The sequence below is a fragment of the Diorhabda carinulata genome, chromosome 10 (genome assembly GCF_026250575.1).
Source record: "Diorhabda carinulata isolate Delta chromosome 10, icDioCari1.1, whole genome shotgun sequence".
NCBI classification, from domain to species: domain Eukaryota; kingdom Metazoa; phylum Arthropoda; class Insecta; order Coleoptera; family Chrysomelidae; genus Diorhabda; species Diorhabda carinulata.
In genome coordinates this window covers 11,251,804-11,267,951 of record NC_079469.1, presented here as the reverse complement: position 1 = coordinate 11,267,951, position 16,148 = coordinate 11,251,804, and the positions used below count along the sequence as shown (strand labels likewise).

At 31.8% G+C, this 16,148-nt stretch overlaps 1 protein-coding gene across 1 annotated transcript in view; it reads right to left on the bottom strand.

Annotated features, from left to right (window-relative positions):
- LOC130898931 (nose resistant to fluoxetine protein 6) overlaps window positions 1-14,509 on the bottom strand; it is a 47,287-nt gene extending 32,778 nt beyond the window's left edge. The window contains exon 1 of the mRNA XM_057808537.1: window positions 14,172-14,509. Coding sequence (XP_057664520.1) covers window positions 14,172-14,457 — 286 coding nt within the window. The 5' untranslated portion in view covers window positions 14,458-14,509. The remainder of the gene's footprint in view (window positions 1-14,171) is intronic.
- Window positions 14,510-16,148: the final 1,639 nt, after the last annotated feature.

Genomic DNA, 16,148 nt, shown 5'->3' with positions numbered 1-16,148 from the left:
CAATATCTGGAAATCCAGTTGAGGGCTAGAACCATCCCGGATGTCCATAGATGAGTCCCAATCTTATCTTCAATATATATGTGAATCTGAATTGTTTTTAATTTATAACTGTTTTTCATTTGTTGTACTCTTTTGGATATGCAGTTGGAGAATCAAGTTTGGGGATAGTTTTTTCAGCTTTTATTAATTTAATTCAAAATATGTTTCCACCTCCACCTTTTTCTTTCACTTTTAACGTCGTTCGTTAGTTCGACGCTTGTGGGCGTCCAATTTAATATTAATTGTTCATCCCATCTAAGTACCAGATACTTTAACTAAGGCCTAATACCACTTTCTGAGGAAAAGTCTCCAACCGGGAAAATAAGATTACCGGATGACCAGATGAAGTGTAATTTCGAAATAAATTAAAAAACCATCATGGTCAGCTTTATGCTTTCTTTGTAAAATTGCGTTGAATTCACAATGATTTAATTGGTGTATAAATGTTTTTTTTTTGTTAACGAAGGTAATAACACGATTAATGATAAAATTTGTAGGTTGTTGTTAGTTAGTTTTTTTAATATTTTCAATAATTTGTAAAATTGGTTAAACTTTGATAATAAATAATTTATTTTTTAAATGGTTTTTTGTCTGCACTTTTAGACATTCTTCGGAACAAATCATCCAGTTTGTAGAGAAAAATCAAAGAATTTATGATTTTAGGATTTTTTATTGGCCATAAAACACATTTCTATCTTAAATGCGCTAAAAAATATATAAAATGATTGAAAATATTGATTTCTCGAGTTTTTATGACCAAAAACAGAATCGATATCACTTCCAAATATTTCCCAATATATTTTCTGTATTTAAAATATTTCTTTAAAAAACTTTTTCAAGTTGTAATTCACACGTTTCGTTTAATATTAATTATTATTTGCTGACATAATATATCATAAACAGCGTTGTTTAACAAAATTGTAATTCTATGCAATCAAATATCATTTAATTATCTCAGTTCAATTTCACTGAATAATAAAATTAAAGATTTATGCTAATCGCATTACGATGCTTCATTCACTTTGTTATATAATTGAATATACACGTTGTTGCTCAAATGATTTTGAATAACAAGATATCTGACATACATTTGACTCGATTGACCAACGCATCGACTTATATCATATCCGTTAATCATATCCAATGAAGTTGAAGAACTTAAACATAAAACAGAAATATATCTAGACTACGATTAATTGAATGATAATTACTTATAATAACCACAAAATTAATTGACGTTATGTCGAGAAAGTTCTATTAAATAATTCTAACGAAAATATGAAAGAGGATACCAACAGAAAACTGATGATGGTTTATTTCCTTGTCAGATATTTTATTCGTTCATATTTTAATTATTGAGACTTTGAACAAGCTTTTGATTCGCAAAAAACAAACACAAGCAAAATTATGAAAACATTAGAAGAACAACTAGTAAATAACAAATTAAGAAGACTAATAAATATGACAACAAAAAAAAATAAGCTCGTACAATTTTTCTAGGCAATCTCAAATGAGTTTAGATTTTATGATATTGGAGCTTAGAGCTTTAATGGTTGCTTGACTAACGGAGAGGATGATGATCTCCTGTTTGGGATAGTTTCTCTCTAGATTGAACTGAACACATTTTTCAATTGCTTGAAAAATGCTTGGTGCTCTGTCCAGGCTTTTAAAGTGTTTGGTTTTGGGCCAGTTCACTTCTATTCTAGGTCCGTCTGCTGTTTATGGTCAATCCATATACCATTTAATGGCATTTTGGTTCATTTCTTATATAGTGTTTTGATCCAAATTGCTTTTACAGTTTATGATTGAAATTAAACTTCCGATGCAACATCCTGAGGCATGTCCCAAGGCTGGTCATTACTAAGTAACGAGTTTTCTTTGATGATTCTGTCTCTGAACATTCTATGTGATACTCTCCAGTACTCTGTGGAAAGATGAGAGTTTTAGAATCACTTCTAGTGCAGCTGTTGAGCAAGATTTCATGGCCCTAGTTGCACAAAAGCAAGCCAGTCTTTGTACCTGTGAGAGATTCTTCCTCGTGGTATTCAGACTAGTTCTAGTACCCCAAACCACTGCTCCAAATATCATTGGTCTCACAATTGCCATGTACATCCACCGTAGGGTTACAAACCCAATTCCTCCATGCAAAGTTTCTGCACACCATGAGAGCTTTGGTGATTATCTCTTTTTCATGTCCTCTTTGAACTATGTCACAGAGTGTGATGTGATGTGATCTGCATATCCTTGACATGGTATGCCGAGCATAAGAGATCGTCTACTACTAAGATCCACATGCAGCCATGATCTTAACCTTGATCTGTGTATGAGGATGACACGATGTTATGTATTGGACGCACACAGAAAATTTGTCAAAGCAAGGCAAAATATTGGGTAAGAGAATAATGGGGAGGTTGGCGCTCAACAACGTGGTTGAAAAAGCTTCGTCAATGTTTCGGGAAATCAACAACTCAGCTATTCCACGCAACAGTAAATAAAGCAATGATAGTCAATATAATAGCCAACATGGGAGTCATCGATCGATACTGATGGGAACAATGTCCAATATATTCATATGCGTAAGTTAGGATACAAAAATCAAGACAAAAATAACTATCACCCTCAATTACTAATTGAATAATGTCATTGAAATAAAAGTATATTAATCAATGAGTGAACGATAGCCAGAAGAAAAATACAATATATCAGAGGTGTCAAACTCAATTTTGCAGATATATAAAATTTTGAATTTGTAGGTAGCCTGTTTAAAAATGAACTGAATTATTATTACATTTTATTTATTAAATTTCATAAGTATATAATATACGGTTGTTAAACATCCTTTCAAAGTTATAAAAGATGGTAGGTAATTATGTTGAGCTCGAGGATCCAGATACCTAACACATTAATAGCAGGTATCATATTCGTTGTAGCTATTTTAAGAATTGATTCCCAAGTCTTGTGCGATGTTTGTTCTTATTAATTTCCATGACGGAAAACATCTAGTACTGAGCCTTGAGGCACTATTGGCTTGCAAGAAGACATCGTTGTATCAACCCCTACAAGCTGACTTCTGTTGGTAAGGTATGACTCAAACCATGCGAGAGGTGTTCTTCTGAAACCGTAGTACTGCAATTTGTTGATTAAAATATTATGATAAACCCAATCGAAAGCCTTAGAAAAATAAAAAAAGTTGTTGGAGTGGAGTGATGGCTGTTTAGGCTGCATAATTTAGTTTAGAGTACATTATTTAGGAACGAGAATATAGTATATTTTGTGCATTTGTTGCTGAAAAATCCAAATTTATGGATAGTGAGTATTTTATATTGGGCGATAGTTCGATGCTTGATCCTTAACTTTAAGCAGAAGTATAATTATTGCCGTCTCGAGGTAATTTGGAAAAGTGCCATTTTTAATATAAGTCTATCAGTATCAGACGAGGGCTTACTTTTGATGTCATTAATTGTACTGCTAAAACTACATTCATAAAGAAGAAACTATGTAGATTCACTTTAGCCTCAGGGAAATATGAAAACGAATCATGAGAAGGAGTTATAGAATTCGTAAAATTTTTGACTACATTTACAGAATAATTATTAAGTTTGTGCTCGACGAAGAAGTTTTATTTCCTAGAGCATTCACAACAGACTATGTTTCCTAGCAACAATAGGAGAATTCGAGAATTGGCGGGTCTCCTATTATAATAAATATCCTTGGCGGCTTTTATTGTCTTAAATGTTTCTGTATAGTTTTACGTAATTTGGAAAAAGACACTATCTGAAACTTTCCTCAAGTGAGATAAAGATCACATGTTCTTTGCAGATATTTGTAAATCTATAGGGGTTATTTTGCTTATTTTTAATACTCCCGGGGAGAAAAGTCAAAGTCTATATGATCCGAGAGAATCTTCCAGTCCTTTGCTAGACAACGGCATAATTTGCGAGAAGCATTTTCAATATTGGATTTTACCGAAAATTTTGTTAATATTGCTTCATGATCGAAGAGACCTTAATTAAAGACAGTACAGTGGATAGATTCTGAATCAGACGATGACGCGACATAGTCTATAGTACTAGAATAAAACTGGCTTTGGTTATTCTGGTTGGTGAGGTAGTATGCATGACTTAAACAACACGCACACTGAAATAGTCAAAAGAGATCGCCACATGCTTATTAGAAGTGAAAGCTCCAGTAAGGTTACTAGTTTGTGACAAGTGTCTACATATCGTACGAGAAAATGAAACTCATTGATCCCTCAACATCTATGAAATAAGTAAATAACATAATTTCAATATTTTTATAGAAAAAAAAACGTACTGAACATATGTAGCTGGGTGATCTGCGTCGATGTGGAGATGGTTAATTTTTTATGGGGACAACAGAGTGGTTCATTTGCCTATAGGGCAGTCGAGTCAAATCACGTCATAGACTCACAAAAATTGTTCTAAGAGAAATAAAATTAGGGTTATTGAATCAATTTTTAAGGCTTTCGACAAAAATGGTCAATGTTTTCAGAAATTTCCTGCTTAAAGTACTGAAAAACGAAAAACAGTTATCTCTGATGGACCTCAAATACTTCAATTAATAAAAGGCATCATTAACTTTGAGATTTGCACGAATGACATGGAAAGACTATAAGTAATTTGTTTCTGCTGAAGATTCTTGTTAAACCCATAATGGATGCAATCCGCGCCAAACACTTTTTATCACTAACTTTGCTCAGAAGGAATGGATGATACTCTGATGCTTTATTGAGAAATTTATTCAGTTACTCCGGTTGGCTTTCCGACTAGTAAAAAGCTCATACTGAGGACTACTTCCTGATTTTTTAACTTTACTGCCAATCCATAAATTTCTTGTACTGCAGCAGATTTTTTCGTGCTTTCGACCAACCCCAAAAGCTAAGAATTTCGACTTCATCAAAAGTACTCGAACGATCTTGTTTGCAAAACAAACGAGGCTTAATATAGAAATTCACAAAATGTCATCATTAATTGCACCATAATAATGCATTATATTTTAATTGGAATGTAACTTTTAACAGGACGATTGAATAATATTATTCTATCGAATTGTCGATATTATTCAATCGACGAGAGTAAAAACTTATTAATACATATTCGCTAATTACTCCACAAATTATATGTTGATTTTTTTGACTCTATCAACAATCCTCAAAATAATTTGAAAACTACTTTGATTCAATATTTAATAATTATGTAGAAAAAAATCACAATCAATATTGAGCTTCACAAATTGATTTAGAACCTGTTGGACAGGTTTATAAAACCATTTATCACATCTTTATTTCAGAAATTCTGTTTAATTTCTAAACTAACATAAACAACGCTATAGAAATGGAACCACAATGTGTACTCTTATAATGAAACAGGTAAATAGAAAATTATAAGTTTTAAATAGGAAGAACTTGTTTGTATTAATCCTTGATGTAAATTAGAAAGCCTAGTTAGGTTATGTCGGAATAATTTAAAATAGTAGTTTCGAAACTTTGCTGATTGTCCTAACGAGAAAAATAAAAAATTAGAGTGCCCTCACTCCCTTATTTATCGATCAAAAATTTGTAATAACTTGAAATGCGACTTCTAGTCGACGCTTTTTTATAGTTGTATCCAACATAAAAAGAAAGCCAGAGCGAATTGATTGAGATTTGGAAGTACAACAGTGTTGGTTAACTATAGAGAAAAAGGACCAAAAACAACCAAAATATATAGAGAAAAAAAAAGAGCAATAGGTAAACAAAATAATGCAATAGATGATATCCACAAAGATATTAGGAAATGAGAATTCACGAAGACAAAGAACAGGATTCAAAAATACCAACCAATAATAGAGAAAATTGGAAATTTCGTTCATATGTACAAAAGTAGAGACAAAAAAAATAAACCGAAAGAAAAGGCAAAAACTTAGTAAGACTTATGATGAAATTGCTGAGAAAATAAATAAATAGTTTCTTTATACAGGATGTTTCTAAATTCACGCGACAAAATTCGGGAGGTGATTGCTCGTATGAAATTAAGATGGATCTTTTCTAAAACAAAATTTCCTTTCCTTGTATGTTTTTTCTAAAATTTCAGTAATGCTAGAAACTTGAAATGCCATAATTCGTCTATTGAATATTCTGTATAAAACTGAACTCCATGAATTTTCTGATGATACGTTTATTAACTTGAATCACAGAATTGTAGATTTTTTTTTAAAATGCAATGCTAGTCGCTTAGCTCTGATACCGAGAGTGTTCCTAAATTCATGAGACGAAATTCAGAAGATGATTAGAAGTATGAAATTAAGATGGGTTTTTCCTATAACAAAATTTCCTCAGCTCACACATTAACGAGAAAACACCCTAAAAGGTGGTGACTAAAATTGAGTTTGTTTTTCTAAAATTTCAGTAATGCTAGAAACTTGAAATTCTGGAATGACTAACTATGATTATTTTTTCAATATTCCTTTTATACAGGGGTTAAATTAGCAGCCCTTACTTTTAAACATTTGTTATGAATCTCTTTACTGCTCTCCTTTAAAATTATTAAAAATATTATAAATTATAGCGTTTATTGTTTTCAGGAAAAAATTCAAGAATAATCAATATTTTTAAATAAAACAAGGATCTTAAGTTAAAATTTTATTTCTTAAAACTTCATCCTGAAAAAAAGTTTTGATATGAAATCAATAAGGGTTGCTAATTTCACCCCCGTATAATGTAACAGGAATATTGAATAAAAGTTAATAATAATAATGTAAATTTTCAAAAATAACACACTAACGTAAATTTTCAATAAATATTTTTCAAACATTGATGAATATCCGGAATTTTTTTTAGTTTTGGAAATGATTTTACGCGTAATCTGATTACAGAATCCTACATTGTGTATCTATGCGCGAAAAAAATGTCGCAACATCGCTTTTACCATAATCTTATTACGTATAAACAAAGTAGACATTTCTCCAAATACTTTTAGGATGTAAATATTCAGTCAACCTACATAGGTAGGTAATAAAGTTTCTTCATCAACAGAAAAACACTAGTTATAATCATCTGTTATGTAATTTTTTATTGTATTACTCTACCTAATTTTATAATTATCGATTTTAACACAGTTAGATAATTGAAGCGATGTGCGATTCTAATTCAATTGAGAAATAATATACAAAAAAGTAGATTCATACAGAGTGGAAGAAGTCTGAGTCGAGATCATTGCCACGGAAACTATTTGAATATATTCTTATTAGATACTATCTAAAAAACAGTGTCATAGATTTTGCTTACTTCCTTATTACCAAGATGGGAAATGAATTGGGAGATATGGAAGCGAGTTTTGTTAATTGGAAGTATTTATTTTATATTTTCTGATTTCTATGTTAATTCTTAGAGTAAATTCACATTTTTGAATACGTAACGAAAAAAATAATCTATATTCCCCATTTAAAAAATTTAAACTCTATCTTCTCAATCGTTAGGTACATGCGGACCTAAGGAGCAATAATACGTATCTTGGTGCGCCCTCCGGCCTGGAAACTCTGAAAACTCCTTCACCCGCCGCCTGCGAGACCTTGAATACATACTGCAGGTTCCGTGAAAAATGAGGCTTCGAATACTTCCTGCAGGTGTTACACTCCTCCATTAGCATTCTCGTCTACTTACGGTTCGGCGCACAGCAGTTAGATTGATGGAATTTGGATGATAATTGTTCGACCATCCACCAAACAGCCCTGATCTTTCTTCTAGAGATTTCAAGATTTTTTTGCACCTCAAGGAGTTCTTGTCCTCCAGTGAGCGTTTTGGCAACGACGAAAACTTGCACGTGGCAGAGATCTTCGGCTGAGGAATACAACACGATGTATAGACAAATTAAAAATAGTTGTAACTATAAAGTTGCTGTTCCACGTGGTTTTGAAGAAGAAGTACACCCATTGTAATAGTGCAGTTCAATTCTTTGTTATGTACGATTAACTACTTCAAAAATTGAGATTTTGATAATATTCAAAGAAAAAATGTGAATAGACAGGAGAAAAAGTCTACCTCCTATAAAATTAAGTCAAAATATATTTTTTTTAACTAAAAATAACAATTAGTATTGATAAGAACATGTTCTACTTTATCCATATCAGGAAAATTGAGAACGTTCGGAATTGAAAATTTCAATTATTCCTATTATTATTAAAGATTTTCGTATTTTTTAAAAGAAAATCATTCAAAAGAAAAGAAAAACTGACAGGTTTTGACATTATTTTAAAATTTGAACAAAATTAGAAATATTAAGTGGTGGAAATTTTGGTTAAGTCTCCGAACTAAGACTTGACATTCCTTCCAGAGTTTTTTTCAAATATTTTTGCTACAACTATCTACCTTCCTTAATAGTCATGATCTTCAAATCCGCCTTACCTGTTCCTCTAACTTTGTTTTTGGTATTTTTCTAGCTCTTCCTGCTGCTGGTACTGGTAATTATTCTTTTATTTCTTTCTTGATGTATTTCACATGATGTTCCAAAGAAGTATCTATATAATCATATAAGTCTACCACTCCTATGAATTTCTGCCTCTTTCTAATTAAATATTCCTCATCATTTTTCTCACGAATATCCTTAATTTTCTCTTTTCTCATTTTTTGTTGTATTCGGTAACTCTACACAATAGGTCAGCAATTATTTTTGTGTTCATATCAAATGTTTTTATCTTGCATTATTATTTATAATATTCATTAGCTAATTGTATCCACTGAGCAATTTTCAAAATTAGCTCTTGTTCTAAATTTAAGAACATTCCTAAATACTTTTTATTTTTCACTTCTTCGTATTCACTTTTTATTGATTTATTCAACTGAAGTACAGACAGCCCGAACCCAAATTAGTATTCCTATGGTTATAAGGAAACAATGGTCAGTCCACACGATACAAATTTCCTTTAATTGCAAAGGACTAACTACGAGTATTTTTTTCAATACCTATGTCACTTTATACGGGAGCGAAATTAGGAACCCTCACTTTATTTCATATCAAAACTTTTTTTAAAGATGAATTCTTATAATAAAAAATCATAACTTGAAATCCTTGTTTTATAATTTTTTCAATAAATTGAGTGAAAAACAGTAAAGATGTAAAATGTAATACGATTCATAATAAATACTGGAAATAATTACCTTTATCCAAAATATATGAAGGCTAAACTGTTTTGTTGAGTTTACCTTCAGTCTCTGAAGACGATAACTCGGTTATCGAAACGCGAGTCAGACAGTGTAATTGTGAGTGGTGTAGTGGTGGTGTAAACAGTGTATTCAATATAGTGAGTAATAGTGAATAATTTTTCAGCCAGTATATGGCAAATGCATTCTTTTGAAATGCCTATATAGCCTTAATGCAACGGTTTTTTAGTACCATTTGTTGAGTTTTTTCGAGGATATCGATGGTTCTCGCAGTTTATGACCGACCTCAGTCACACTGGAACTGTTGTGTATGAATTCCATTTTGAGAAAATCTCCAAAATGACTCACTTATACGATTGTCAAACAGACACTAAGAATCCCAAATAAAATCCGTCAATATATTTCCCAGCTTATATTAATAAGATACTGAGATCTTCGGACGATTTGAATAATTATAGATACAATAAATAGGGCAAATATTCAACTTCCAACTTCCTATTTTTTTATTGCGTTCAACGTCCAAGTACGAAGTGATTAAATTATTCTTATGTTGCATCTTTAGGTATGAATTTGACCACCTGTAATAGCTTATTAATTTCCTAATCCCAAATTTCTTTTCAATCCCTATACATAAACCAACTGTTGCTAATAATATTAACGTCTACGAGTACTTGGTAATAAAATGTTGTCCATGTCTAGACACAACTCTTTCTATTGAAGTACCCTACATTTCTGGTTCCGGAAGACTGGAACTTTGGAAAAATTTGAAGTACAGATATTTTATCCATATGTTCCCTAATTTTTTTCACTCAGACTTCATAGTATGTACAAATATCCGTATTTATGAAGTCTAAAACATTTTTATGGAAATATTCCAATATAACTTGTAAAAAAGAAACAGTTTCAAAATAGAAATAATCAGATAGTTTTCACAAACCACAAAAGTCATTATGCTCAATAATATTTTCAATCAATTTACCGAAAGTTCTAATAGATTAAGAAAAAATTTCAACTGTAGTTTTCTGGTTACCAGCATTGCTTTTGTTTTCATTGCTTTTCCAGCTTAAATAATCAATTTCGTGAAATTGTTTTGGAAGTGTTACATATTGATACCATTAGTATATCTTCCATATAAGCTAGAATTTGCTCCTAAGTTTTCTAGTGATAGTCCCATTCAAACCAGTAGTGTTATCTAATGCATTATGAAAAAACATTCTAGACATATTATTGCCTAATGCCACTGCGGTATTCAAATTCCTGTTTACCTTTCTCCTGCCATTACTGTTGCTATCAATCGCACCATCATCAATTTTATCATAGTATTCAGTAATTTTGTAATACTTTTTTAGGTCTTCTTCAAGTATTGTACATGTTCATCTGAAGCCTATTTATCTTTACATATTACATTCAGATAAAAATTGTAATAAAAGAAACAAATTAAATTCCTAGTCTTTCCTAAATGAATACTGATAATCATGAAACATCTTGTTTTTTAACCACTTGATTTTCATATTTCAGTAAAAACAATTTACACATTACGACGTTGTCTTTATACTATGAATACAGGATTATGTAATAATATAAAAGTGTATCAAATAATATGTTTATGCACGAATTTCATATAATTATCCTCATTCTTTCACTCGTTGTCTAAAAACGCTGGAATTTATTATTTCTTTATGGATGTCTGCTCTTAATAGCATATTGTATAACGCGATGAAACATAAGTCTTAATTTATAGGTACATATTCAAGATGCAATTTAAAATGAGTACAAGCTAACAAAAAACTTGTAACCAAACAAATGAAATATTGTGAAAGTGATGGACTGATACTATTCGCTGTTAAAGCTACTTGAAATTAGTGATGATGATCATGCAGTCATGTATTCAACACGATAGTACTCGATATTTACTAGGAACTATAATATAATACATTGGTAAGAGAAGCTCATGATGTGAAGGGATTATTCATGGAATACCTAGTTATTCCATGGAAAAATTGATCGTGTCCGTTAAAGTGTGTAATATGTTATTAATTTGACTATGAAATATTTAGGTATTCTATAAATTAACTAATGAGAGACAGTTAAAGTGTAAAATAAACTATTTATCTAGAATGAAATAACAAAGTATTCTATAAATAAACTAATGAAGGACAATTTAAATGAAAAAGAAGCAATTTATCTAATTTATCTTGCGTTTAAATTGTATTTATGGAAACATACCATAAAATGATTTGTTACAACAAGGATTACTAAAATGACACTTGGAATTATAAAGAACATTATTTCTACAACAAAGACATTTTTTGTTAACAAACTGGGTTTTACACGAACATTTTTTGAATTCATGACCAGTACCTAAACTTGGAGTAAGCGACCCAAGTGATATTTCTTCATCCGGTAGTTCTTCGATTTTAATTGATTTTTGCTCGCAGCCACTGAACTGCTGAACTACTTTCGTTCTCACAAATTCAGACTTGTAAGTGTTAAAATGGATAAACCAAGTAACTATCAGTTGAAACTCGTGCATTAATCGCAAAAGTAACCGTACCATTACCGCTAAATTAAAAAAACTCGTGGACTACAATGTGAAAAAATATGCATCCACAAAGAGCTTTGGCGATAGTAAACGTTCAGAGCAATTTAGGAAAACCACAACCGCTGAAGATAAACGTATTTTATTGATCAGTAAACGTAAACAATATGAGTTACGAGCTCAGATCAATGAATCCAGAGATCTGCCTTTGAGTACTTCTACAGTGAAAAAGAGATTGTGAGAACCTGGCCTTTTTGAGAAGGTGGCAGTGTAGAAACCTCTTTTAAGACGCCAAAATAAAATTAAGAGGTTAAAGAATATAAAAATTGATCGCATGAAGAATAGGAGAGAGTTTTATGTAATGATGAATCAAAGTTTGAGTCTGTGTCTAAGAGAAGAGTGTTTGTACGCAGGATGCCAGATCCTGTTAGATCCAGACTATAAAACACGGCGGAGGCTCAGTGATGACTTGGGGATATTTTACAGGAAAGGCGACAGGAGACCTGGTAAAAATTGAAGAGATTTTGAAGAAAGAAAGCTGTACGAGGATGTATTGATATCTAGTTAGCCTACACCAGTTCCAAGCACAAAATCAATCAAAAAGGTCGCTTTCAACGGCAATTACGAGGATGTATTGATATCTAGTTAGCCCAGACCAGTTCCATTCATAAACAAAATATTGCGTTACCATAGCAACGAACAATAACTTATTAGAAGTGTCAGTGCAAAGTTTGACGTCAAAAAAGTGAACCAGAGTTACGCAATGAATTAAAAGAAAAAAGATGTCCACCGAAATTGTGAAATTCGAAAAATTGGAGTATCGAGCCATCATCAAGTACCTGTATTTAAAAAGGTAAAGAGGTAAGCAGTATTACGAAGATATGCTTGATACACTTGGTGATCAATGTCCTTCGTATGCGACCTTGAAAAATGGAACTGCAAGCTTCAAAAGAGGTAAATTTTCCATTGAAGATGATGACCGATTGGGAAGGCCATAAAAGGAAGTCCATAAAAATATCGATGCACTTCATGACATGATTTCATCAGATCATCGAATTGGGCTAAAACGGATATCTAAAGCACTGAATATTTCATAAGAACGCGTTCATCATATAGTTCACGTTAATTTGGACATGAGAAAAATTGCTGCAAAATGGATCCCCAAATTTTTGAATGTTGACCAGAAGCGAGCAAGGATAGAAGCATCGCGTTCGATCTGTGCTCGATTTGAAAACGATGTATACTTCTTAAACCGAATTGTTACTAAGGATGAGACTTGGGTACATTTCTAGGATCCAGAAACAAAGCAATAATCGATGGAATGGGGACATTCTAGTTTTCCTATACCTAAGAAGTTTCGTGTCCAAATATCTGCTGGAAAAGTTCTTGCTTCAGTTTTTTGGTATTGCCATGGAGTAATCATGTTTGATTTTTTGGATAAGAATAAAACTGGAGATTACTATTCGACATTACTGACCACTCTACGGGAAAAAATTAAAGAGAAAAGTCGCGGAAACCTATCCAAAGGTGTTTTGATTTTGCAGGACAACGCCCCAGCACATAAATCTCATGCTGCCATGCAAAAAATTCATGATTTCTGGTTTGAATTACTAGTATACCCCCCTTATTCGCAAGATTTGGCTCCGTCCATCTATCATCTCTTTCCTCAACTGAAAAAAAGTTTAAAAGGTCGTAAGGCTGGAGGCCTGATTTACAGAGCAAGAAGAAAAAAATTTTTTTTGAAAGATCTAGAGACGTTGCAAGTTCGCTGCTATAAATGTATTCAATTAAGAGGTGAATATGTTGAGTGATAAAATATAGTAGGCTAAGAATCATCTATATGATTCAAAAAGTTAAATTTGTAACAATTACAGACTTTATTATTACTATATCATTATTTATATATGTTCTTTAAAATATAATTAACAAATTCGATCGTATTGTTTTCATTTGTTTTGTGTATAACGCAAATTATAGGGTAGGCAAAAACTTTTGACCTGTTTTGTAGCTGCAGAGAGCAAACAAGTGAGTAGAACTCGATGAAAAACTGACTATTATCTAACCTGCTTGGTCAACTCGGCTGCACCTCGGTTATAAATTTATGGAGAATTAATATTTTTCACCCTCGTTACGTAGATAATTTTCTTCTCCCTATATTGTAACAACGCATTCTAACACTGTTCTGAAGGACGTAAATAACAATTATCAAAAAGATATCAATTGATCGTGACGACAAATTGTACGTCAATTTACCACCCTTGGATATATCATTTACCTACAACCTATATTCAATTCAACCACAAACATAGGAATTACCCTCAATTTTTCACTCTCTCTACAACGTAAAACTAATAATGATTAATAAAATTTTAGTAATGAAGGTTATATCTGAATAAAAATAACTTATTTTTTATAATAACCTAAAACGAAACTTACTCTTTAAAGCCCAATTCTCTGCAGTTATCAACCCCTGTATATAAGCGTCCACATCTTTTTGGCAAGACTGGCTCAAAGTATGTTTGAATTTTGGAAAATTCGCGGCCAGTAATTCAGTGTTATAAAAATCCAAAACCCTAGCCAAACTACCCCTCACAAGTTGAGTATTGTTCGGAGCACCACTCAAACTTAAATTTCCTGGCGGTAAAGAATGCGTCGCTTCTACGGAAGTACCCTCGCTGTAATCTATTTGATGTACAGCTTCACTGGGAAGAGTACTTTCCATAGTCGTGATATTGGCAAGGGTTGATCTTAAAAAAATCAGCACTAGAAGTGCCTTAACGACCATTTTCAACGCGTACGATCACAAGTTATTGAAAAGAAATTCGCTCGCAAGTTCAAGTCTTCGCGGTAATTGAGGAATGAATATTATGTCCACTAACGCTGAGAACTTTCTCTTGAAAATGACTTACCATTTCTTCGATAATGGTCCCCTCTTTGTTTGTTACTTAATCTTAAGGAAACCGCGAATTCTAGACGTAATATGTCGCACAATTATGAGAACGTGAAACTAAAACGGTAGCAGTGGCGGAGCCAGAAATTAACTAAATAGGGCACCTTTTATAACAAGAATAAACGATAAATAGTACATCTACAAGTCAATTATACGAACCATAACAAAAATAGAGAAAACATCTATGCAATAAGTTGACTGAATACTACGAAAATTATAAAATTTAGAGAAAAAATGTTAGAGACATGGTAATAGCATTGAAAACCATATTATGGGAGAAATATGGAAAAAATACAAAAGAAGATAGTAAAGAAAATCAGAGCTCTACTCTAGAGCTCTAAAAATTTAAAGAATGGGTAAGCCGAATAACAAAACAAATGAAAAATAAAAATTGTGTTGTATTAAGACAAGAAGAAAAATACAGTGGAGGGAATACACTTTGAGGAGCTACTTAATGTAGAAGAATAACAATTAAAAATCTAGGATGGAAAGCATCCAGAGCTAGAAAACTATGAAAACGAACAAATAATACAAACAGAAGATATTGAACAAGCATTATAGAAGCTGAATAGAGGTAAAGCAGATGATATTACATCAGAAATGCTACAAAACTGGAAGAAAGGGATCTACGAACGCTAACAACAATAATGATTGATAAAGAAGTTAATTATAAGATTCTCATGCCACGACTTTTTGGTAGTGAATTTGAAGGACCAAATAACAAATTTTACTGCTCACAACTGTAACTAAAAACAGTAGTATTTCAGTGTTGTATATGTAACTTTTTTAAAACAATACTGAAGCAAAAAGACTCTTTTGGTTGGGGGGATATCATAGAGTCCAGTATTGTTTACTCCTATAAAGTTCTGCAGCCAGTACCTTTAGGTTATAGATGTCTGCAATTTCCAAAATGTGTTTATAGTATTTTTTTAGAATCAAACAAAGCTTTCTGATGCAAATAAATTGTTTCCAAAAACGAAATGTCTCTCAGTTTCCGCAATATATTTAGAAAGTGATACATCATCAAATTCATACCTTGTATCAATTCAGTCACCTAGACTAAGCTAATATATGAGGTTGTTTTTTAAGAAACAGAAAATAAAATTTATGAGAGATATGTAATATCATGTTAAATTATTTCATTAAAGTAAAATTTCAATTACACTTTCTAGATTTTAACTCCATTGGGAAATTGATGGTTTATATTTTTTTTGTAAGGAAAAGCACATTTTTGGGAGGGAGTACCAACCAACCCCATATCTACGATCCTGCTCTGACGCTGGTATAAAATAATCGTTTTTGAATGTTCCAACTTTATTTGAATTTATTTAAAGAAAATCATAATTACACGTATTTGCCAATGAAAAATAGAGATAATATCACTCACACTACAAAGTAATAGTAGCCAGGTCTTTTATATTTTTGTAAGGTAATGTGAATTTGATGTAGCATATAGAAGTTAT